Source organism: Gymnodraco acuticeps, unplaced genomic scaffold (genome assembly GCF_902827175.1).
Source record: "Gymnodraco acuticeps unplaced genomic scaffold, fGymAcu1.1, whole genome shotgun sequence".
Classification (NCBI taxonomy): domain Eukaryota; kingdom Metazoa; phylum Chordata; class Actinopteri; order Perciformes; family Bathydraconidae; genus Gymnodraco; species Gymnodraco acuticeps.
The window spans coordinates 50350-74420 of record NW_022992284.1 but is presented as its reverse complement, the minus strand read 5'-3'; the positions used below and the strand labels follow the sequence as shown (position 1 = coordinate 74420).

Sequence of the window (24071 nt, the reverse complement as noted above, 5' to 3'; positions counted from 1 at the left end):
AAAAGAGAGGAGAAGGAGACACAGTAATTAAGACTTATGAAGGGGAGATACAAATCTTTGTTTCCCCTTTAAGGTTATTACTACCTTTAACCTTTATTTAACCTTGAAAAGAACTGAGAATACAGACTCTTTTCAAGAAACACCCTATTTAAAATGCACAGTTTCCCACATTCAGATCTGGGAGAGTCCCAGTGTGACCGCAGCTTCCGACTGTTGGCAACTCAGCAGCTCTACTGAAGCCATTCACCTCCTTTTTGTGCCATGCTCAAGGGTGTGTGAGCAATACTCCTTGAGGATTCATTATTCACTTTATTTGTATTTGTATCAATGTCATTCTAAAAGGATGTGAGTTGTAAGACCGGCAAGTTAGTGAAAAACAAGTAAAGGAGAGTTAAAGAGTTGATGGAAAAGAGAGGGTTGATGAGCTAAGATAGAAAAATAAAAACATGTATAAAGAGAGATATACAAGGTAAAAGAAAGAGCTGTGTTTTGACCGCCAGGAATAAAGCGGGGCTGCTTATGTTGGAAGGCAGATGTGTGCAATGCTCCAGGTGAAAGAAGCAAGAGGAAATGTGAAAATGACTTATTACACGTAGTTTAGGAAGTGGCTGGATTCATGCACAATGCTCTCTCTCTCTCTCTCTCTCTCTCTCTCTCTCTCTCTCTCTCTCTCTCTCTCTCTCTCTCTCTCTCCTCTCTCTCTCTCTCTCTCTCTTCTCTCTCTCTCTGTGTCTCACTTCATCTTTCTTTGAAATGTCACAGCCATAAAATACTATTTTCCCCTCTAGGAATTGTCTCCTTCTGGTACTCAACAAATCACAGTTCTCCTTCATATTTTCCACTCACATACAGCCCAGCCCGTCTTCTCATTATTCACACTCTACAGTACGTGCCCTCATTTGCCTTCACATTGGTCAAAACATTGACTTCATTTCGCACTGATGGGTTGATGGGGGTATATCAGCTATCAAAAGGGACCAGCGTGTCTGCTGGTTTATACACCTGTGCACGTGCTGGCTGTGTGTGATAGCTGATATGCCCTCATGGCAACTTTGCCTTCCATGGACATGCCTGTGAGCTTGTAAAAACACACACTCACAGACATCAAAGTTTGAAGTATAAACAGATGATTCGCCTCCTCTTCTCCACTGGGTAAATATGTGCACATGTATATAATGTGTGTACCGACCTTTGATAAATAATGCTATCAGAATTTAATGATAATCTTTATTTAAGGAGCACTTTTCAAAACCCATTCGTAAAAGTGATAACAACATATAAAATCAACAGCAAAGTCTTAAAAAAAGTAATAAAGAAGTTAGCCAGACACATGAAAATACAGGCTTAACAAACTGACCAAAGCTGTGCTATAGTACTAGGGGAAGATTATCAGATATTGTGTGTGTGTGTGTGTGTGTAGATGTGTGTAACTGTATTCATCATCGATGAATGTTAGTTATAATTTACATTAATTGCAAACCAACATAACTCATAAAAACTGACACACATATCATTCTAAGCGCGGTGACAGCAAGTATTTGCCCATATGTGGGGGCAGCTTGTATGTTTTTCCCAGAGTAAACACACCCGTGTGGATATGGAATAATAATGTGGCGCTTTAAGCAGCTGCTTGGTCACAGCCTGTTTACAGTGTTAGAGGGTTCTCTTAAGCGCTAATTTGTCACTGTCAGCTTTTTCACACTTCTACGCATGTTTTTTTTTTCAAGTGTGAAGGCCAAACGAGGAGCTCGAAGAGTGTGTTTTGATTCTATTTTGAGAGTACTCGTGAGAAGATATAGATTGCGTTTGTGTAGGCGCAGCTGTGTGTGTCCTATGGTGAATGGGCTTTGTGGGATCACATGTGTTTGCACCATGGAGGGTTTTATTGAGTGTGAGTGTTTGTCAATGCATATTTGTATACACACACATATTTTTATTTCGAGTGTGGGCCATACATTTCTGGCAACAGAAGTTCAGTAAATGACAGGAAGTAGTCATTGTTTTGAGGTAAATATAAAGCCATCCTGGCTGGGTAATACACGGTTAGGCTCTGTTATCAGGACCTCAGCATGCACAGCACTGACAGCAGATGTACTCCTGGCAGAGTATATAGACTTCTAAAAGCACATGCCCTTGTATATGTGCCCGTGTCATCCTGTCTTTTGATCTGTAGACTTATTGCACATATCTGTTGAGCATGTGTGTGTGCGAGAATGTGCTTGCATCTCCTGTCTGCATGTGTTTGTGTGTTTTGTTGTTGAAAGATTTACACTGCAGTGTCTCACCTCCATCAGTCAAGTCTCGTCTTGTTCCAATCTTCCTAGACTAAGACAAGACATACACACAGTATTTTCCAGCTTTACTATACACACTCTATTCCTACCACCAAAAAAAATCTGTAAGTAGGTATACATTATGGTCAAAAATCATTATTCAAATCCCAATAAAAGCAGCACAAATTGTAATGGTTAAGGAAATTGTATTTTAACTAATTGTGGCTACTGTATATTGTGTGTATGTGCTTACATCTTTACCTACAGGACTACACTATGGTCATGCACTTTTTTCTTTGTGTCAATGATTAATTAACAAATCTTTATTGAGCATCTCTTTTTGTGACAACATTTTCCTGTCTCTGAAGGCAAGTCAAGTCCCCTAATATCCAGAAGCAGACAGTGGCGAGTGAGATGACGAAAGATGGCCTGATTGATGGACATCCACACTCTTTATCGCAGGTTTGGATATGTGTTTGTGCGTTCATGTGTTAATTCATTTTTACTGTACTAATGTATACTGCCCAAGTCTCTCCTCTTATTTTCCTATTCACCTCTCTGCAAGACCATTCTCTACTGTAAGTATCATCTTTTCCCCTTCATCTATTGCTCTCTAGATTCATCCTTTTTGTATAACTCGGTTCTTCTGAGCAGAGAAAGACATTTTCCAGTCTTTCAAGCCCCCTGCCTTGCCTCCCTGAATGCATCTGAGAGTCGGCCCTAGGTGGAAGAGATAGGCATTTAATCCTACAGAAATCAGCTCCATATGCTAGCAAGGATCTGCGGTATAATGGCTCAGAAGTGAATAGTCAGAACTGATGAGTCAGACAGGAAAGAGCATCTTGATGTAACATCATTTTCTGTCATTGTTATAGTTCTTTTCAGAGGTCAACATGAGTGTCAGCTGTTCGCTTGACAGTGCATCTGTGTCTCTGTACATGCTTGTGTAAGCTTGCACAGCTATGCTGGGGTGTTAATATGCAGAGTGTAGCCATGCCAGGTTATTCCCACAGGACCAATGAAGTAGAGTACACCTCTCTGTAACTCTCTGCCAAAAAGAACCAGAGCTGCTCGCAGTATGTTTTTGGTCGAGTTATTTTGTTATTTTTGTGTGTGCTGGCAAGCAGCATCCAACATCCTATTTCCTCTTCTAAACACTGTTTGAGTAGCACACATTAATATTGCTACAACCTGGAAAGAGACATGAACTGAGTGCCAGAAAGAAAGAAGTAGGGACAGGTACGAGTGCAGGGGAGTAGTGGAACTGATGTCAGGGAGATAGATGACGTCCACAGAAATAGCTAAATGGAAAGTTCCAGAGATGACTGAAGCCTTGTTTTTTTTTTTATCCAAACGGTGTATTTGTTCATTAATGAATTGTAATCAGATGTGCTGTTAGCATTTACCAGCTTTACAGTGGAAAAATAAACCTGTTTTTTCGTTCAAATCAACTGTGTAATGGGAGAACCTCACAAACATTGGCCTGTTGGTGCACAAATATCCAGAAGAGTATGATTAAATACAGTGTGCATTCTGTAAATTGTGTTTGCTCAGCAGTCAGGTTGCATCGTGGCCCCATATCTGGCTCTACTTGCCCTGTTTGCTCTCTCTCTAGATGTATCTCTGGTTCCATCAGGAACACAGCACGCTCCGAGGGTAAACACAAACAAACAGTGCCTTCCCTCAGTGCTCCCCCTCCTTCTCCATCCAGGAGAGTTTATGTGGGATGTGGTGATAGCATCTCTCCGCTTCATCGTCTCCATCGCGCCACGCTGCACTTCACAAACACAGAGAAAACACTCGTCGGAAATGTTCACTTTCAAAGCCTTCACACAGGCCTTTATTTCTCTCTTATCTGTAACAAAGGGGCATCAATGACACTTGATACCCACCTCTATTTAGAGACACTAGGATTATAGAAAGGTCTTCTTTTTTTTTTTAAACCTGGGGAAAGTTAAAGAAGATCGACACATTTCAGGATTTTCATTCCTTCTAAGCTTGTTCCCACAACCTGTAGATTTGACTGAAACTCTATATGAAACTTCTGGCCATGCACACATGCTTAACATGTTTTAAACATGAAATGGGACACACAGAAGTTGATGCCGTGCATTTAACGTTTTTGACAGAGACAGATGTCTGTGTGGTTTTTGTGCCTGTGTGTGTGAAGCTTAGGATCATAGGTACACAGCTGCTGGAAATGTGCATTCTCTCACTCTCTGCTCGTTTATTTTAGTGATTATAATCCCTCCATCAAACCAGAAAGGGCCAGACTCCATAATGATCCTTCCCCAGGGCATTAGGTGATGATTGGCGCTGCAGAGGCAATTATCTTTCCATTTCTCCCCACTCTGAATCTCTCTATCTCTCTTGCCTTTTTTTTTCCATTTTTTGTATGTGAAAGCCAGCAATATTCTCTTGTTACTAATAAAACTCAAGTAACACGCAGACATGCACTGACACAGACAGACAGACACATATACTACATAAATGCACACACACACAGAGACAGACACAGTTTTTTGGTCAGGTTTCACTTGGGGGTCCGCGGTGGCAGCCCCATCTCAGTGGGGTGCGTGTGTGTGTGTGTGTGTGCATGTGTGTGTTTCTGTCTGTTAGGCAGGGTCAGACCAGTACTTGTTGATTCTGGTGCATCGAATTACTGCCCGTCTGTCACATCCAATTATGACTTTGGACTGTTGATGCACACAGCCTGCCTCTGTACGTGTGTGTGCGGTGTTTGTCGCTCACCTCCAGCTGTGTCGTGCTGACGTGACGAGCCACAAGTATCCGCTTGTGATTTGGCTGCATTGGCGGAATTTTTTTCATCACACTCAGGGATAGTCCAACCACTGGTTTTTAAGTCCGTACCACTGAATAAGTGAGTTGATTTCTTTGGTCATCAAAAGTAGTTTTCATGAAGGAATCAAGCTATTTCATTTTTACCATTGACTTCGAAGAGTTAGCTTCACCATTATCAGGTACAAAGTCAATATTCGCTTAATATTCACAGATTAGGGGCAGTTAAAAGGCCGTTCACATGCCTCTTGCGTGTTCCAGGCACTGTCTTGTAAAATTATTTTCACTTGACTCTTTTCTGTTTTCCATGCGTTTAGCATATTCATTTTTTGCCATCAAAATAGTTTCACCATGTGTGAGGCACTATTTAGCCTGGAGCTTCTTATATACAAAAAAAACTGCCTATTCAGATTGCTGTCAGACTTAATAATAATGTTAGACACAGGCACATTAACGTTGAACTCCACACATCAGCTCTATTCCGGCAAATCTAAAATGGTTTCTAAGCATCCTCGACTCTCAAACTAGCATTTACATGATTACATTTAAGAGCTCTTGCTCCCGACAATGTGTGTTGCTCCGACACACCTAATTGCAACTTGTTGCCCGTGCCGTGTCATATTAATTATATTCATGCTTCTACAAGTGTGTTATCAAGTTTGTGGTGTTGAAGCCTCCAGTGCTGATTCTTACCCTCAACACATCGTTTTGTTCATCTTCTGTTTTGTTGTGATGGCAGATATCTGCTCTGACTCATGCAGAGTATGTATGTTGTTATTCGAAATGATTACATCAGTGTTGCTACTTCACTTTATGTACGGTGGCGCAATCAGTGGCTTTACAAGTGTATCATATATCAGATTGTGACTTATATAGTACCTCCTACAACATCTGATCTTGTATTTTTGGCTATTTGGGATTTTGTAAGTAACCTCTTGGCAAACCCCTAGCTTTTGTTTTGCAACAAGTACAACTGAACTCTAATTGGTTCAGTTTGAGAAGTGTCTGCTTATCCATGTGACTCCGAGGCCTCTGCACTGCTCCCAGAACAGTGTGAACGTGTGAACTTGAAGGAAAGTCAACTATTAAGGAGCAGGAGAGAGTTTTTTGAAAAAGAAGACGAGAGAGAGAGAGAGGGGGGTTTATTATTTCAGTCCAGTGTTTTCTTTCACAGTTCCATCACCCAGTGTGGAGAGGGATCCTTTTCCCCCACTCACCGTAGGTGTCAGAGAGGCCACACACAAACTGTGCATGTGATCGTGCACGGTCTACTCCACACAGCCACACTCTCACATAAGCACACGCTGCACACTCATATAGATGTTGGCAAAGGTCACAGCACTTACACACTCTATCTCTCCATCACTTATCGCTCTCTTCGTCTTGGCTGTGTCTCCTTCTTCTGAGTGAAGTCTTGTTCTTCTCTTGCCTCAGCTTTTTTACTTCCTCAAGTCTTTTCTTTTGATTCTGTTTTACATGGACTGGATATCTCTTTTCGCAAAGGGATCAAATAAAAACACCCTTTCTCAAATTATCTTTTGCTCGTATAATATTATTCCAATGTAAAAACATTTAGTGATGAGTTTTCAAAGCAAAGTGTTCTCAAAGATAAACACTCTCCCTCTGCCTTTTGCTATTTGGCTTCCAACCCTCCTCCTCGACCTCCTTCTCTGAACTTCTCTCGCCCCCTTAGCTTCCTCTCTCAGCTTCCCAGGATGCCATGCGGGAGACTGCGGATCGGATCAGAGAGTTGGAGAGGTCACTGAGGGAGAGCATGAACACCTCTGCACATAGGGAGGCTCTCTGGGCGCAGGAGGAGACAGCCCGTGTCCAGTCCCAGAGACAGGTTTACCTGAAGCTTAACACGTTGATGGAAGACTTAGGACCAGCATACACACACACACACACATTCATACACACAGATAGTCTCATGCATCCCTGCATAAGCAGCCTACCTTTAAAACTGACTGCAGGTATCAGCTGAGCTTGATCTAAAACAGACCACTGAGAAAATGTGAAGAACTTAACTGCACCTCCATGTGGCTTAGAGTGGAACTGCAGGCAGACTGGATGATGAATGATCCATAATCCCTTAAAATGTAGTTTTTAACCAACACATATCATATGTTATATTCATTCTCTGCCTAATTTAGTTTTATTCTCTAAACATGCGCTTGTTTATTTTCTACCTCTTAAAAACTGAAACAAAATCTCCCAGCATCCTTTCATTTCTGTCTCTTGTTAAGTTTGCTATTGCATGCTTGAAAATGTGAGCATATGTTAAACATATTGTGAGAGCATGAGCATGCAATCGGAATTCATTAACACATCTATAGACTTGTAGTCTTGATGGAGTACAGGCTGCCCTTTTACTCAGTATATCTGTCTGACTGACTGACTGCCAGTCGGCCAGTCTAACTCTTTAAGTGGGTCCAAAAAGTGTAATTGTGTGCGTTTTGCAATGTGTGTTTGTGTGTGTGAGAGAGAGCATAGGTGTGTCTGTGGTGGGAAAGAGAAACAGGGCAAGGGAGTGTGTTTCCTCTTGGTGTGAGTGTGCATTTGAATGAGAATGACCTTGCATTACTGATGAGTGCCACAAGTAATATGAGAGCAATTGGCGGTTAGAACAAGAACTAACATTTTGAGGGAGAATGGTGCTGCATTGCTTCAAACACACATGTATATGCTTTCACCCACACAAAGGGTGCGTTCAAAGACAGAACCTTATTGAGAAAACTTTAAAGATGAAGCGAGGAGATTGCTGCACAAAACAGGCAAATAGGAGGTTTAGAAAAGTCTGTGAGAGCCAATACTAACTGGCTGTTTTTCTTCTTCATTTTTGCAATTTCTGGACTTTGCACGCGACTTACCGTCAGCATGGATACTGTGTTTATCAAACATTTTTCTGATTCACAGAGAAGTCCAAAGGAAAAGTTTATTTATGTCTGTGGGACTTTTGCATGAGTAAAGTGAATGATTCAGCATTGACCAAAGTTTACCTCTGTCTAGCCAGAAAAGGTTGTTTTTTTAAACTCATTGACCCAAAACTTGAATTGAAATTGCCTTTGTTTCAAGTCAATCCACATCCTTCACATAGAGAATATAACGAGGCAGCATGCAGTCATACTAGCGACTGCACTTGTCACGTATTGAGCCGGCACTGATACGAGGAAAGGTCCCCATGTGGCACTGTTGCTCTCAGCATTGATGCTCACTGCTACAGTAGGTTCTGTTAATACGCTGAACTTTGTGAGCCAGAAAGACGTCACTGCACACGGAGGCAGCGAGTCAACATGCCATTAACATGCAGTTACACAGTCATCAGTCAACTACCACTCTCGCCTCAGACTCCAGAGAAACATAGTGTGTGTGTGGAAAGGGATATTGGGGGACCAGAGAGGGGGACAGGTCCTTTTGAAACATCACCTGACCCTGGCACCGTTTCAGAGCGCGCTGCCAGACTCACATTCTCACATCACCCTCTCTCCTCCCCCCCCACACACTCTTTCCTTGGTTTTTCCTCTTTCTTCTCCCCTCTGTCCCGGAGTAATCAGTCTCATGATGTGTAATGCGCTGAAACAAGTCCTCCATCAGCCTGTCCTGCTGAAATGGAGCATGGGTAATGCCCCGGGTCGCTTTTCTTCACACCCCCTCTAAGTCTCTCACCCCGTCTCTGCCTCTCTCTGTCTCTTGTCCTTCTCCTGCCATCATCTCTCCTGTCCATTCTTCGTCCCCGAACCTCGTTCTTTCCCATCTGCCTTCTTAAGTTGTCTCAACCAATCATCTCCACCCTCTCTCTCCCTTTCTCTCAATCTAAGTTCCTGTGTCTCTCCCTCTCTCCCCCTCTTTGCTGTTTGAACTAGGCCTCTGAACCAGCAACACCGACGCAAATGGACAAGAGGGATTTGGCCCTTACCTCTGAGCCCCCAATCAGCTTAACAACTAAAGGGGCTTTGGGCCAGTCTTAGCGAGCCTTAGCCTGGCTGGGGGGCTTTGCCTTGAAGTTGAGCTAAATTAGCACGCACAGGCCCACCGCTAAGCTGATTAGGTCCCTAATTTCACTAAAATGCATTGTATTCCTTATTAATGATGTGATTGTGAAGTGCAGGCTAGCCTGGGTGGTGGACTGATGGGGGATTGGGAGGTAGGCAGTTGGTGCATGAGGGTTGATAGACATGTGGTGGGTGTAAATGGAGTTGTGTGTGTGTGACCTTTGGCTTTCAAGATAAAAAGATTGGCTTTGGATTGTTTTAAGCCTCAAAGAAGAAATCCAACATTAAACAGGGTGTGATTTTGGACGGTTGGATGTCTTGTTGGTATTGGTTATATTATCTGCTGGATACTGCAGAGGTCAGTTGTTGTTGGCAGGGATATAGGGTGTATTATATTTAAAACAATGCTTCTGAGGGCTTCATGACTGAGAGTTGTCACTTTCCCAACATTTGACTTTCACTCTTTCTTCTCTGACTCCATGATATTCATGACCAGTCAGTGAGCACATTATCTGACATCTGTGAAACACACCTAGAAAACCAGCGGAGATCGAGAGTGTCCTGAAAATGTGTGAACGATTTGGCCCCTTCATAAAAGAGGCCCATTTCTTTTTTCATGTCCTCCCCCATGGAGTGCTTTCCCCTAATACTCCCTTTCTTTTTTGCTTCTTTTTTTCATGTTCTTTCCCTTTGTTCATTTGAGGCCCAACACCAGAAATTATTGCTTTACTATATTATATAACACATCTACAAATCATCAAAACAAAGATACATTTAAATGTTTGTGACCTACCATTTACATCTTATGAGCAAGACAGCCTAGTACTGCATCCTATTGTAAAGTACTTGTTGTTAGACAATTAGTGACTTCCTGTCTTAGAATAATTGATGCCCTGAGGTCACATCCTGTCTTTCAAACACGCAGGTTGGCCTGCATGGCTGGAGGGCATGTGTGTGCAGAGGGAGGAGATGTAGTTGAGGGGTTGAGCATTATTCTCACCTGCTCTAAAGTAGAGCCACACTTGAGAGTGAGATCAAATGAGTGGAGAAAGGTGGGAGACAAGAGGGAACTCTTGTTTCCAGTCCAAGGGTCAGTGGACATATCATATCACCTTTAAACCTCAGTAATTTCACCTGCTCCTAGATTACATCTGGCCACTTTCAAAGCAAAAAAAAATCTCTAAAATACAAGTTCAAATAAATGTGTAATTCATTACTTTATGTCCAGGTGTGTGTGAGTGAAACTGCGAGTATATAATATAGCTTGTATTCTTAATATTATTATGAAATATTAAATTATTTAATGGACACAGAGAAATGAGGGCTAGTAACCTGATACATTTGGTGATGTTTTAACCTGATCATATTGTTATCCCCTTGAATAGTTGGAGGAGCTGATGGGGGCTTTAGAGAAGACACGTCAGGAGCTTGATGCCACCAAGCTGCATCTGTCCTCCACCCAGCAGTCCCTGCATGAGAGAGACGGGCACCTCAACAGTCTTCGCCATGAGCGACGGAAACAGCTGGAGGAGATTCTGGAAATGAAGTTAGTCTCAAACTCAGCTATTTTTCTTTATATAAAACATTATTTCCACAAAGTATGTATATCTTATTTATTTATTTACTTGATGTTTTCCTTTCAAATTGTAAAAGGTCACATCGGATCACACTCTGTGTAACCTCATGCCATTACTTCTACATTAATAAAATGCATTTCTTACATCAGTTAAAAAAAGACTTTGCTACTGCAGTATTATTTATTATTTAAACTGCATTTATATTGGCAGACAAAGCATGATGTGTAATGCAGAGCAGCAAGAGTTGCTGGTAACTGCAGTAAGATAAACAGTCAGGAAAAAAAACACAAGCGTTTTTGGTAGTGACTACACACCCAGCCTATAAAAGTATATGATGATGGGTTTTTTATTAACATTGGCGCAGTTCGCTCAGTGCTTCATGTGCACATTTCCATCACCCTGCACAGCAGCTTGTTTGCTGCAGCAGAAACCTGTGTCTAATACTGTATTAGGCCCTTTTCTACGCTCACCTGTTCACATGTGCCTCTCTGCACATGAGTGTTATATAGACATCAGTCCTGAGGTGTGTTTTAAAGCAGGATCAGCCGTTGTCTTTAGCTGTCTCGTGAAAAGTTACATTTATTAAGGACAGGTGGTGCAGCCTTAGACAGCAGGCTAGAAAAATGTGTGTTTGGCTGTTTTGTTCATTTGTATGTCTGTGTGTGACAGAGAGAGATTTAGAGAAGGAGGAAGGTTAGCAGGACTGGCTATATTTCCATGTGTGAGTGTGTGTCAGTGCGTTTGTATGAATGTGTGAGTGAAGTTCAGTGATCTGTCAGTGGAGCGGCTACATGTGTGTTTGCTTTGAGCTCTCTGATTGAAGGAGCATGGAGCCACATATCTGGTTGTCATGTGCTGCAGAGAAATGCCTTTAATGTGAGCCACTCTGAACAGTACAAAAGGGAAGGCTGGCACACGTGTATTGAAAACACAACTTTTTAAAATTCATTACGCCTCACAAAACCCTCTGATCACACTAACTCGGAAGGAATGTGTGCATGTGCCTACAATACGTATATGTGTACATTGAATGTTCCGGGGACCAAGAAAGTGAGTGCCCTGCCCGTGTATCTGCACATACACACACTTGTGAAACAAACCAACTATATGTCTGTTTCAATTTCCACCATCCAAGCATTACATGGGGTTGTTTAGCAGAGGAAATGTATTACATATGAAACAGACAAAATCTGTGCTCCTGGGTATGTACATTATATTAGAAAAATACTCACAGGCCTACAGTACCATGTGAATGACATTCTACTTTATTGTCACTCTGGTTAAATTCATTATTATTAAAAGGGTTTCTGAGGAAGAAGCTTAGTGTGATGCTTGGTTGACATAAATGGCAACAAAGTAGATGGGATTATTTGCCTTTGTGTTTGAGACTTTGACTGAATGCAAGTCTCCACTGGTAAGAGCTAATGTAGGGGGCACAGGGGGCACGAGTGTGTGTGTGTGTGTGTGTGTGGTCTTTTGTGGCTTTGAACCTGTATGTGTCTGCGTGTAAGAATAGGTCAGAGGCAGGGGTTTGGGGTCACTGATGATGAGGATTAAAGGACTGTTGAATTGCGAGGGGCGAAGCTTCGTGAGACTGACTTACATCTGTACAAGCCACAAAAATACGCATGCAGAATGTACACACAACCTCAGTAGAACTCACATATAATCACTCACGTATGTAGACATGCACACACTTACACAAACTTTGGCTTTTTTCTTTAAAAGGGGCCGTATTCCCACAGCACAGCTCTGGTCCAAGTTAGCACAGGGAAAACTAAACAGGAAAGATAAGGCAGAGAAAAGAGAGGTAACAAGAGAGAGAGGGAGTTAGAGTGAAGGCAAAAACACAAGTAGACAGAAAGAGAGAATGAGAGGGAGGGGAGGATGGAATGGAGGGGCTACACAAACTGAAGTATTTCAAATCTTAGAAATCATGAGAGAAGTTTGATTGCATGCCAAGTTTCTCCTTCTCCCCGCTGTAATGTGGCATTTGTCAAGAAGACCAGCTGAAGCAAACCATGTGAGGCACGTTCCCCAATGAAATGGGGAGCTCTCTGTGTGTGTCTTTTAATGTGCGTGTGTGTGTATAAGCCAGGGAGAGAGAGCAGACTCTTTGCTTTTCAACACTGTTAATGAAAGAGACAAGAGGGGAAAAAATCATTTTCAATATCCTCTCATTGCATGCTGGGATTCCTAGCTTGGGGTGTGTGTGTGTGTGTGTGTGTGTGTGTGTGTGTGTGTGTGTGTGTGTGTGTGTGTGTGTGTGTGTGTTGGTGTGTGTGTGTGGTGTGTGTGTGTGTGTTGGTGTGTGTGTGTGTGTGTGTTGTGTGTGTGTGTGTGTGTGTGTGTGTGTGCACGTGTGTGTGTGTGTATATGTGTATATGTGGCTATGTGTGTGTGTTTGTGATGAGAGAGATGGAGAGTGCCTATTTTATATATGCCTTTTCAGATATGGAGCTGAATGCTTGATGTATAAGGAGCGGTGCGGGTCTGCTCTATCACCCCACACCAGATTGAGTTTCCAACATACTGTACATGACTCAAAGACACACACACACACACACACACACACACACAAACACACACACACACACACACACACACACACATACTAGCACAGATGGTCTCTGGAGAAGCTAGCCATTAAATGAGTCTCGGGTCACGAGGTGTAGGTACACAATAGAGAAATGATGTGTTTGGACATGTTGAATAGCTAGTCATTGAGATGTTTCCATAGTATGAATTGGATAATACTACATGCCACAACATTGCAGTGGCTTACTCAACCTGATCCTCCTGTAGACACTGGGAATGGAGCTGATATTATCTCTGTTTACATTTTAGTGATGGCAAATGCAGATAGAGTTAAGAAAAAAGGTAGCGGCAGCTTTGAGGCATGCACATAAAGAGATGCAGAGTTGACACAGTGGACATTTTTAGAGGTAGAGCGGGGGGAGTTGACAATTTGAGAGATGGGGGGGAACATCAGTAGAGACTCTGCAAGACAGTATACCAAAGAAAGGAGCGTAGTCGGAGCAGGGACTTGGGGAGGAAAGAGTAAATGATGGAGAGAAAAAAGATGATAGAATGAGGGAGTGATTGATAATGGAGGTGATGGATAGAGGAAGGGAGGAGGAGAATGATGGAGGAAGTGGTGGAAGAAAGAACAGGGAAATGATTGAGGAAAGCTGTGGGAGGGACCATAGTCTGTGGAGCTAGAGAGAGAGAGAAGAATGACTAAACACAACATGTATCAGCAAACACCTGCACCACATCCACCTGTTGATTCACAGGTGGATGTTTCAGAGATTGAAAATAGAAATGTATTCAGAGCACAAATGATCATGCTGAGTTGGAAGAGTTGAGAACGATGTACAAAAAGGCAATGGAAAAATAAATGTTGAAGATATGCTGAGGGCTTTTTTTCTTCCTCTTCTTTTATTATGTTCAATTTCACTACTTTTACCAAACCACATGTTGGAACAAAATACCTCATAAAATAAAACAAATTCCTCAGTGTAATACTAAAGCAGGAGCTCTATCAATTATACACTCTTATGTCTTGCTGAACAGTTATTCATAGAAAATCCTGCGTTTCATGTGTTCACACTTTCTTTCGCCAGAGATTTGGACATTTGCTCAACATGTGTGGACTATTTGGATGTAATCATACCCTTTGTGTCATACGGCAAAAGCTAAATATCGGCTATACTGTATAATGCTTACATGTTTTTATCATCACTCATAACTCAGCCTACAAACTTAAATGAGCTATTCTTCACGGTGTAAATGTTATAACCCATGACCTGTAACCCTTAAATTCAATTCTGTCCGTGAAGTGTGTTCATGTATCCGTTTGTTGGCTAGTTACAGTAATCCATGGCATAATGAAGCTTAGAGCGGCAGCGACGTTATGACTTTCAAATCCCAAATGTAGACATCGTGTCTGCACAGTGCCATTGCCATGGTTACATTGACTAAACACACAGAAAGACCAGCTGTACTGGCAAGGTCATGTCCCTGCTCGCTGATCTCTCTGAGGGGCCTGGGCACACACACATACCAGCAGATATAAACGCATATACGGCATGTGCACTCACACACATCATTGGAAGACATTTCACCCCAAAATAGTATATTTACACATTCATCTATTCAACCGAGCAGCATTGCAGCATTGCATTCACCCATTTTTTTTAACGACACTCACATATACTGGCGAAATCTGCAGACAGGTATGGTGTTACAGTGCCATTGTTGTGATAAGTAATGATGAGACATAGAGGGTATAGGTGCACTGTGTGAATGGGATTCTCTGTATTGCAGTGATGAGGAGGGGCTGACCACACATCACCTTCCTCTCTCACCGAGCAAGTTTGTATGTGTGTCGCCTCGTGGGAACTTTGGGCAATTCATCATGTCTGTCTGTGCTCCCGTGCCCTCTGACACGCGTATTTACCTTCGACATGTGTGTCGGCTGTCGGGCCTGTAGGTGTGTTATTATGTCAGGGCCTAGGCATGCTCCACCCTAGTCCTCCTCCTCCTTTGAGGTTTTGTCAATGGAGGGCTTCATCACATGGAAATCCCTGCTTCTAAGTCCTTGTTCAGTACAGTGAGATAATGACAGTCTACCTGGCAGGGCTTAACACAATCTGTTAAGAGCAGTAGCTTACATTGAAAATATTAGTCACGTTATATTTTAAGTCATTAAGACACTATCCGGTTATACTTCAACTTAATGATGAAAATGTGTTAAAGGTAGTTACCACTGGTGGGAACCAAAGCAAACAATTGGTTGCCAATTGTTCATAAAGGTTGCGATTGGTATCCAAGCAACTCCTGTCAAGCCCTGTCTGGGTCCCATGAAATAAGCTTTAAGCAGGGAGAAAGTGTGCATAGTATAGCCAGATTTGGAATTGTACATTGCACCGTTCAGCTCACGCAATTGAAGGTTAGGTGCCAAACTTTTTTGACCCATTTTTCCCAGACCATGTTTTTCATTTGGACTGCAATTTGCAAACGTCATACCTTGAGCTCACTTCTCTCAGGGTTTGGGCTGTTCTAGCATAAATTATGGTTATTTTGTATCACTTTTTATTAATATTTGACTGGTGCATTTATCCGCATAGTATTTTGGCAAGCATTTAACCGCCCAGTACCTATGAATTGGAGGTTTCTTTTCTCCTGTACGTTATTTAAACCCTTGAGTTCTTTTTCAAATGACACTCTGTTTGCCTGCTGTATGGATACTGCTGTGTTGCTGACATAGCAGAGAGGATTTGTGAGCCATGTAATGGCCAAGGTGAAGTGGCATTGTCTCCTAAAGTCAGTGTGAATGACTAAAGGCTAGAGCTGTCTTATGAAGCTGATGTTGAACTGAAAGATGAGTTTATGCTCGGAGGACACTGGTGAATAGAATAAAGAGGAGAGTATGTGTACAGTATGTGTGTTTGGTTAAGCTGATAGACAGCAATAGAAGAATCTTTCCAGAGACAGAAAGAACGTCTTGTCTTAATCTGAAGACTGACATATGAAGATGTGACGACTGTGTCACACAAAAACTAAAATAATGCAGTGATTGACAACTAAAAAGGAAAATAGTGAGGCCAAGTCAAGGAGGGAATATCTTGCATATGGAAACTGCTTTCCCCTTTGTCCTACGGGAGTTTGTACCACTACAGTAAAATCATTCTTCCATAGTCTCTTCTTACTCTTTTAACCGTGACCTCCTTAACTTCCTCTTAGTATTAAATGCTCGCTCTCCCTCTCCTTGTCTGTTTCTCTCTTGTTCTATCTCTAGACGGGTGGAAGAAGGCCTGGAATTTGTCACACGTACCTAATAATTACTATCACAGGAAATGGTCCTGAGGAAATAGGTGCACCAGCTCCGCTAATTAGTGTCAGTCGCAAACACACAGGCACATACCTGCACGCACACACACACATACACACAGCTAATTAGTGTCATTTGGCTGGGGTAGAAGTCTCGAGAAAGCCCAATCTGATTGGCCTCAGGGAGACTAACGCCTGCAAGTTTGAATACATCTCAAGACTAATTGAATGGAAGTTGTTTTGTGTACGAGTGTTTGCTTGTCGTAGATTTTAAGAGTGTTCATGAGTGGGCAATTGATTAGGTGCGCCCTGCAGCCATAAAGAGGCAGCCCGGGACACAGGAGCCAGAGGTGACCAGTGAAGGCCTCTTAATGACGGTCTTGTCCTCAGGGTCACTATAGGAATGAGGAGAGAGAAGGGGAGGTCAAGGGAGGAGGTGTTGTCAATGCAAAGATACATTTTGTCATGAAAGTAAAGCAATTTGGAATTCAAATAATACATATTCATATATAAATATTCATGTTCACATGGATATATTGATAGCAGCAGAGATGAAGCACATCTAGTTAACTAAAAGCCCAAAATGGTTGCAGGCTGCAGCAGCAAGTGATTTAGAAGAAAACAAACTGCTGGGTTATTTTAAGTGCAGCCAGTAATATGTTGTTGGATGTGCTGCATTGTAAAACAGTGGCCTAGTGAAAAGCTCTCTTGGTTTACCATTATGGGCACATGAAATGGTGGTATACCCACACAAGTGAGTCAATGGGGCTTACTGGCATATATTCTCACACTGTAAACACCTCCAAGCCTCTGTGGTTGGCACACACACCTGAGTGCTGGCTCCTGGTTTTCTCCTCTGTTGCTTCTACGTCTGTCCGTCTGTCTTTGGGTATACAGTAAGTACAGTAGGTCTCTCTGTCTGTGTTTGCCTCTTACTCTTTGATTATTTTGTACATTTTACAGATCAATAAAAAAAGTCTTAATGGTAGAATCATTCGAGCTCTCACTGTGCTCTCAGTTTCACTTTTATACATTTTCTTCAATCAGAGTAACATATTGTTACATAAAGTCCTCAGTGAGGACTTTTTGACTCTTTTTAAGTTTGACTGGAGTTTTATTGGCTCTGCACATCTCTTGCTTGCTGAGATGGTTTCCAGGAGGTTTTAATAGAAAACAATAGAGGAACGGACCATTTCTGAGCACAGGGCTGCACAACAGTCAGCACACACCACAGCAGCCCCTGGCACTTCTGGATTGTGTGTGTCTGATCTGGTTAATTCAGGGATGTAGACCCAAACTGTAATTATCATTATGTACTTCTCGGCAGTGGCAGGAAACAGCCCAAGCAAGTTTTGATGAGCATGTGTATCCTCACTAATGCGCAATGAATGTGTTTGTGTGCAAGTAAGATCAACATGTGCGTACATGAATTTGTGTGTGTGTGTATGTGTGTGTACGTGCATGTGTGCACATCGGAGCAATGATGTGAAGAGCATGAGAGCTATTAGCAGTGAAAGATAAGCAGATTGTGCCAGTGGCTGTTTGATGATTTTTCCTGCTCTTGTCTTGGCCATGCTCTTGTTCATTTGGTCCCTGCTAAATGGAGACATATTGGAAACATAACTGTTTTCTCGGGTGCCAGTGGGTACTATCCAGAGTTTAGGACTATAAAGGAGAGGAAAGAAAAAGAAATAAAAAAGTGGGGGAATAAAAGGAAAAGAAAAGAGAAGGGTGAAAAGAGAATAAGAAGAAATAAAATCGGTAGAGAAAGTATGGGTCACTGGGATTAAGCTTACTGCTAGGATTTGAAATGTCGTAAAAATAAAAACTATAGTTTTCGTTGTTTGTGTAGAGAAATTACCGTTCACAAGCATCACAGACACTGTAAAGTTTCACAACTCTGCAATAAAACATTTGTCTCTTTTTTTACGATATTAGAGTTGATGTCCATTAAAAACAAAGCAAAACCCACTGAAAAGAGCGGAAGAGAGAAAAAACACACTGAACTAAAACCCAAAGTTTATTTGGCGTGAGCGTGACGTCTATTCAAGATGGCAACCACAGTTTAATCTGTGTAGTCCTTCATCTTTAAAGCTCCCATCAATAAGACAGAAAAGGCCTTCATGTGGGCGGACAGACTGCGCAGAGACAGGACTGGTCACCACTAAACAAACAACACAGGATTCATGCAGGGGCAAGAATGGCTAGAGGGAGTGTGAGCAAAGACAATGGCATGAATATCAGGCCATAGATGAAATCCAATTTAGACAGTGTATGCATGATTGAGAATGTGACCATTCATGAACGTCTTGATATTAAGTTATGCGTGTTTATGTCTTGAATCATTTACATCAAGATCAGAAAACTGAGAAAATAGGTTGTGTCATTTCAGAATATAATATTCAAAGCATAACAAGACTGTATGTCTACACTGACATTACTGTAACCAAAACCCCAGTGAATATTGTATCCGTTATTATGGAGTGTAAAGCATTTGGATAAAGGATGAGGTTGACATTACTCTTGCAGAGGTTGTGGTGGTATGTTTCCTTTCATTTCCCTCTGTGTTTAGGCTGAACCTGAAGCACCCAATGACGCATTTTGAAACAAAATGCACACTTTTCCACAATTCCACAACTGTAATGCACTGTGCGTCATTCGTACAAAGCAGGAATCGCCTGAGCTTACTCTTTCAGTAGCAACTGTTTCTACCAATAGATAATAGATGTTTTGTTTAAAATCTGTATTGGTTATGATTTCAAAAATAAGTCTTTGTAACCTTTTTTCCCACATTATCTATCAATAAATGTTCAGCTTTTCTACAGTATAAAATGTGTATAAAATGAAAGCTTTGGGCTAAGGCTTCCTACAAATATCTAATAAGGATGTTTTTCTAAACAAATTTGAAACAGATATTGTACACCTGATAAATTATCAGGTGAAATCATTTCACATAATAGAGGTCTTTCAAACTATCCAATTGATTTATTTATAGCACTACAATACCCAATATTTATTACTTGTGTTTTATTTTCCTCATTTCCTTTTGTGTGTAAAATGAAGAACCAAATAATCCTGCAAACAACATATGGTACACCTAGCTAAGAACTAACTACACCTTTAGTATGTTTCTTAAACACATTATATGATTTCAGTTAAAATATTTTAAAGTAAAATCCCTTTTTTCTTTTCTCTGTTGCACCCTCCCTCTGTCACACACACATGCACTCACCATAGCGTTCCCTGACATATCTGACATGTCTCTGATCCACTCAAGCCACAGGTCTCTGGGTTAAGCATTTACTGAAATCAAATGTGTGTGTTTAGCCTTGGGTTACACACTCGATTGAATTAGAGAAAAGGTACGCACGCACAACGTTACTCACACACACGCTCACACACAGCCTCACAGGGACACAGATCTCTATTAAGTTAAAAAAAAAAAAGCTGAGTGTCTTCTTCCATTGCAAGGGCTTTTATGTGATAAGATCGGCTTGAGGTGCTCTCCTATGCAGGATTCCTGAGCACATCAAACAACAGTAAACCACATCACAGAGGCAGGAAGAGCTCAGCTCCATTAGCCAGCCCATAAAGAACATGTGTATGTGTAACAGGAGAGCTACGCAAGCCACTACAAAAGGTTTACACACATAGGACAAACATACAGAGGTATGCAGTCCCCTGTCATACTCTCAAATTGGTGTGCTTTTGCTCATACGTGCTCTTACGCTTACACCACAAACATTACTGTGCATGGTGTAAGTGGGCAACAAAGACTGTGTCATTGTTTATAGTTCTTGTAAAGATACACACGCACACACAACTGGGTCTGAAGTTTAAAGTAATTCTCAGATTTGTTTAAAGTGGCACAAGAGCAGGAATGGAATAATGGCTTTGTGACATGAAAATACAGGAATTCAGGAATCTGTTTGGTGGCCAGATGGCAATCATTAGCTTTATTAGTACACAACTGGTACAGACATACCCCCAGCACACACACACACACACACACACACACACACACACCACACACACACACACACACACACACACACACACACACACACACACACACACACACACACACACACACACACACACACACACACACACACACACACACACACACCACACACACACACACACAACCCACCCAACTCTCTCATTACAACTACAGCACTGCTTCATCTCTCCATCCTGTCCTTTTTCCCTTTTTGCAGAAAAGTGACGTCTCTCTTATGAGGTGTTAAGTGACAAAAGGCCAAAGAGACACCCAAATACGGCAAAAGAGAACCAGGAAGACAAAGAAAAGAGGAAAGGGCTTTTCAGGGGGTAGAAGGAGAATGCAGTTGACCCAGATTGAATTTATCAGTTTTTCTTACATTGATTTGAAACAGATCTTCACCATGTCTGCTGTCCAAGCCACAGACAGTGAGATATCACCCTCTACTCCGGCTCGAAACGATTCAAAATGGATGTCCATCACTCACTATGACTGGCCTTACTCTGCTATGACAGGATGTCTTAATCATCTACCGTGCAGATGTGAGTTAAAACGCAAGATGAAAAATGTATAAATTGCATGTTTTAAACTGCATCAAACAATAGCAGGAAGAGTAAGTGGGTGTCGTAAAATGTGGACTGCGTCAAATGTAGTCCAATGACAGAAGGAAATTGAGACACAGCGCCCACCCTGCTCTCTGCTAAACCATCGTAATATGAAATAATCCAGTGGATTAGGCCGACTGCTAGCATTACAAGCATTCTCGTGCCAGTCAGCAAAGTTCTGCCCACCGAGGTTAACATTTAATCCTGAAGATGACATACACAGAAACAGTTTTATTGCCGCTGATGCCACACAGGGTGCCAGCGCTGAGTGAGCATGCAAATGTTTCTGGGAACGATATGTGAAAGAGTGTGTGTTGTGGATGGAGGCTCATGGTCGCGCTATCCTTGTGTGGTAGAAGAGAAAGGGACTGGTGCATGGGGAGGGGGAAACAGGGGGTGTCCAGAGAGGAGTTATGCACTATGGCAGGCCCTAATTGCTTGCGGCTCCCGTTGTGTGTTTGGCTTTGTTTGAGCATGTCCAATACAACTAGTCATAGGGGAGCCTCTGCCAGCGCAAACACACAAACACAGTGCTGAACCATGGAGAAGGCTTTTATGGTGTTGGAGACTTCAGTAACATGACACCTAGGGCAAACACTGAGTAATAAAGCAATTGTGGCCCATTGTTTAGATCCTCCTGGCATGGTGTGTTTGTCGGACATGGAGTGTCTCAGTTTCCTGACATCAGTGTCACTTTGGGAGCTCAGTGCACAATAAACACACTTGCACGCACATACACACAAACACAAAAAAGGTACACATACAGTATAAACACTTAATCAATTCATGCACATACACACATAAACACAAGCACGCCACAATGTAGACATCTCAACATGTCAGTCTCAATGTGTTTCATGCCAGTGTTTCGCCCAACTTCTAAGCATGGTAGAAGTGGTATTTCTGACTGCATGACCTCACACGCTCTTCACCTCCTTTTAAAGTTGATGTTCTGTGACGGACACATTTTTGTGCCAAAGTGTTTGTACATGTGTCTGTAGGGTTCCCAGCAGAGTCTATTTTTATTTCTCTTTAGCTCTGAGGTGGTCTCCAGCCCATCCTCAGCATGGCAAATGAGAGCTGTTTGTCAATGCGCACCATGTCATCACAGTGTAGCTGTAAAAAGGGCCCAGTATTTTCAGTTGTAAGTCGTGCAAACGTTTTCTCTAGAGTATTTTTCCCCTCATGGCTGTGTGCCACTTTCTCTGTAATTATTTCTTCCTGTATTATCTTTGCATGTTTCAACTTCAAAGTCCAGGAAACCAAAAATACACACCTGTATTCTCTCTGCTGTAACAGTGGCGGGAGACCTCACAACTCTGAAACAGACACCATGTTAACAATATTTACATTTCAGCTAAACAAATCTACACATGCACACAGTCACAGCAGGAGCCATAGCAGGCCCAGGTCTGTGTCTTTACGGTATAATTTGATTTAGCATCGTTTAGCACTCAGAGAGAATGATTAGACATTTTGTATATAACCAATTGTTTGAATTAGGTATGCGGCCAGCAGCTTTATAGCTTGCTCTGTAGGTTGGTTTACAAACATTTCCCATCTTAAAGCAGCCAAAGCTTTCGCTATAGGAAGCTTTCATTTGTCATGGACTTCAGATGTTGGTAAGGTTACGTGTGTGTGTGTGTGTGTGTGTTGTGTGTGTGTGTGTGTGTGTGTGGTGTTGTGTGTGTGTGTGTGTGTGTGTGTGTGTGTGTGTGTGTGTGTGTGTGTGTGTGTGGGTGTGTGTGTTGTGTGTGTGTGTGTGTGTGTGTGGTGTGTGTGTGTGTGTGTGTGTGTGTGTGTGTGGTGTGTGTGTGTGTGTGTGTGTTGTGTGTGTGAATGCATGCATGCATGCATGCATGCAGGTATTACAAATGTGCGCTTTAAAGTGAATATGAAGATCGATCAAACAATCACTTAAAGGCACATTAAGAAGAAGCTTTCACATTGCTTATACTTGAGCATAAACTTGTATTATTTCTGCCTTGATAAGTGGTTTTAGGACTTTACAGAAATTCACATTACGTTTTGTTGTTCTGAAAACTGACATGATAGTGCTTTTCTGCCCACAAATTGGTGAGTAAATAATAAATACTAATTGATATTCACACCAGAAATTGCAAATGTGTCTTTAATTCCATTTCAGTTTGACCTCAAATGTGTTGTAAAGACTAGCTCAACTTGCTTTTCTAACAGCTGCTAGGCTCCTGCTGTCTTCTGGACATTGTCACAAATAGTCCTTATTTCCATTAAGTAATTAAACTCTTTTACAATGTGATGTGTTAGTTGTAAATCAGTATGATCATCTGGAGGTAACTGGTTCAATCTGGGACACATGCCACAAGCAAATTAAGATGAAGTCTTCTCATTCACATGTGGGGTATACCTGATAAAGAGAAAAGCAATGTAAGGATAGGCGAAAAGTGCAAGTGCATCGTTTTGTTTATGGAAGTCTCTGAAAAAGTAAAGTTACATTCGGAACTCATTTAGTAAATGATGTCACCCTCACCCGCAACTCTCCGACGTCAGTGGAGCACATTGACGTCGTTACACAGAACAGCACATCGTAATATTCTTTACTGCTTTGTCACAGCAAACACACACACAAACAAACAAACTCTCACACACACACACACACACACACACACACACACATATACCATGTATACATCACTTCAGGGGACATTACATTGACTTTCATGCATTTCCTGGAGACTTATCCTAACCTTAACCAACACGTGCCTAACCCTAACCCTAACCCTTAACCTTACCCTAACCCTAACCCTAACCAAGTCTTCACCCTAAAATTAATGATTCCCCTCAGGGAGGCGAGTCCCCACATGTGACTATGTAAACAGATTTAGGTCCCCACAAGTATAGTAATGCTAGGCCACACACACACACACACACACACACACACACAACACACACACACACACACACACACACACACACACACACACACACACACATACACACATTTATGC

The 24071-nt window shown here is 41.9% G+C and overlaps 1 protein-coding gene across 8 annotated transcripts in view; it reads left to right on the top strand.

The window, feature by feature from the left end:
* Nucleotides 1–24071, top strand: part of LOC117540713 (ERC protein 2-like) — a 113610-nt gene that overhangs the window by 68273 nt on the left and 21266 nt on the right. For 7 of the 8 annotated variants that reach the window (XM_034207505.1, XM_034207504.1, XM_034207503.1 and 4 more), the window contains 2 exons: nt 2642–2735; nt 10450–10610. In XM_034207505.1, coding sequence (XP_034063396.1) covers nt 2642–2735; nt 10450–10610 — 255 coding nt within the window. Of the gene's footprint in view, nt 1–2641; nt 2736–10449; nt 10611–24071 lie in introns of those variants that run through there. The other variant, XR_004568201.1, reaches the window with a different exon arrangement.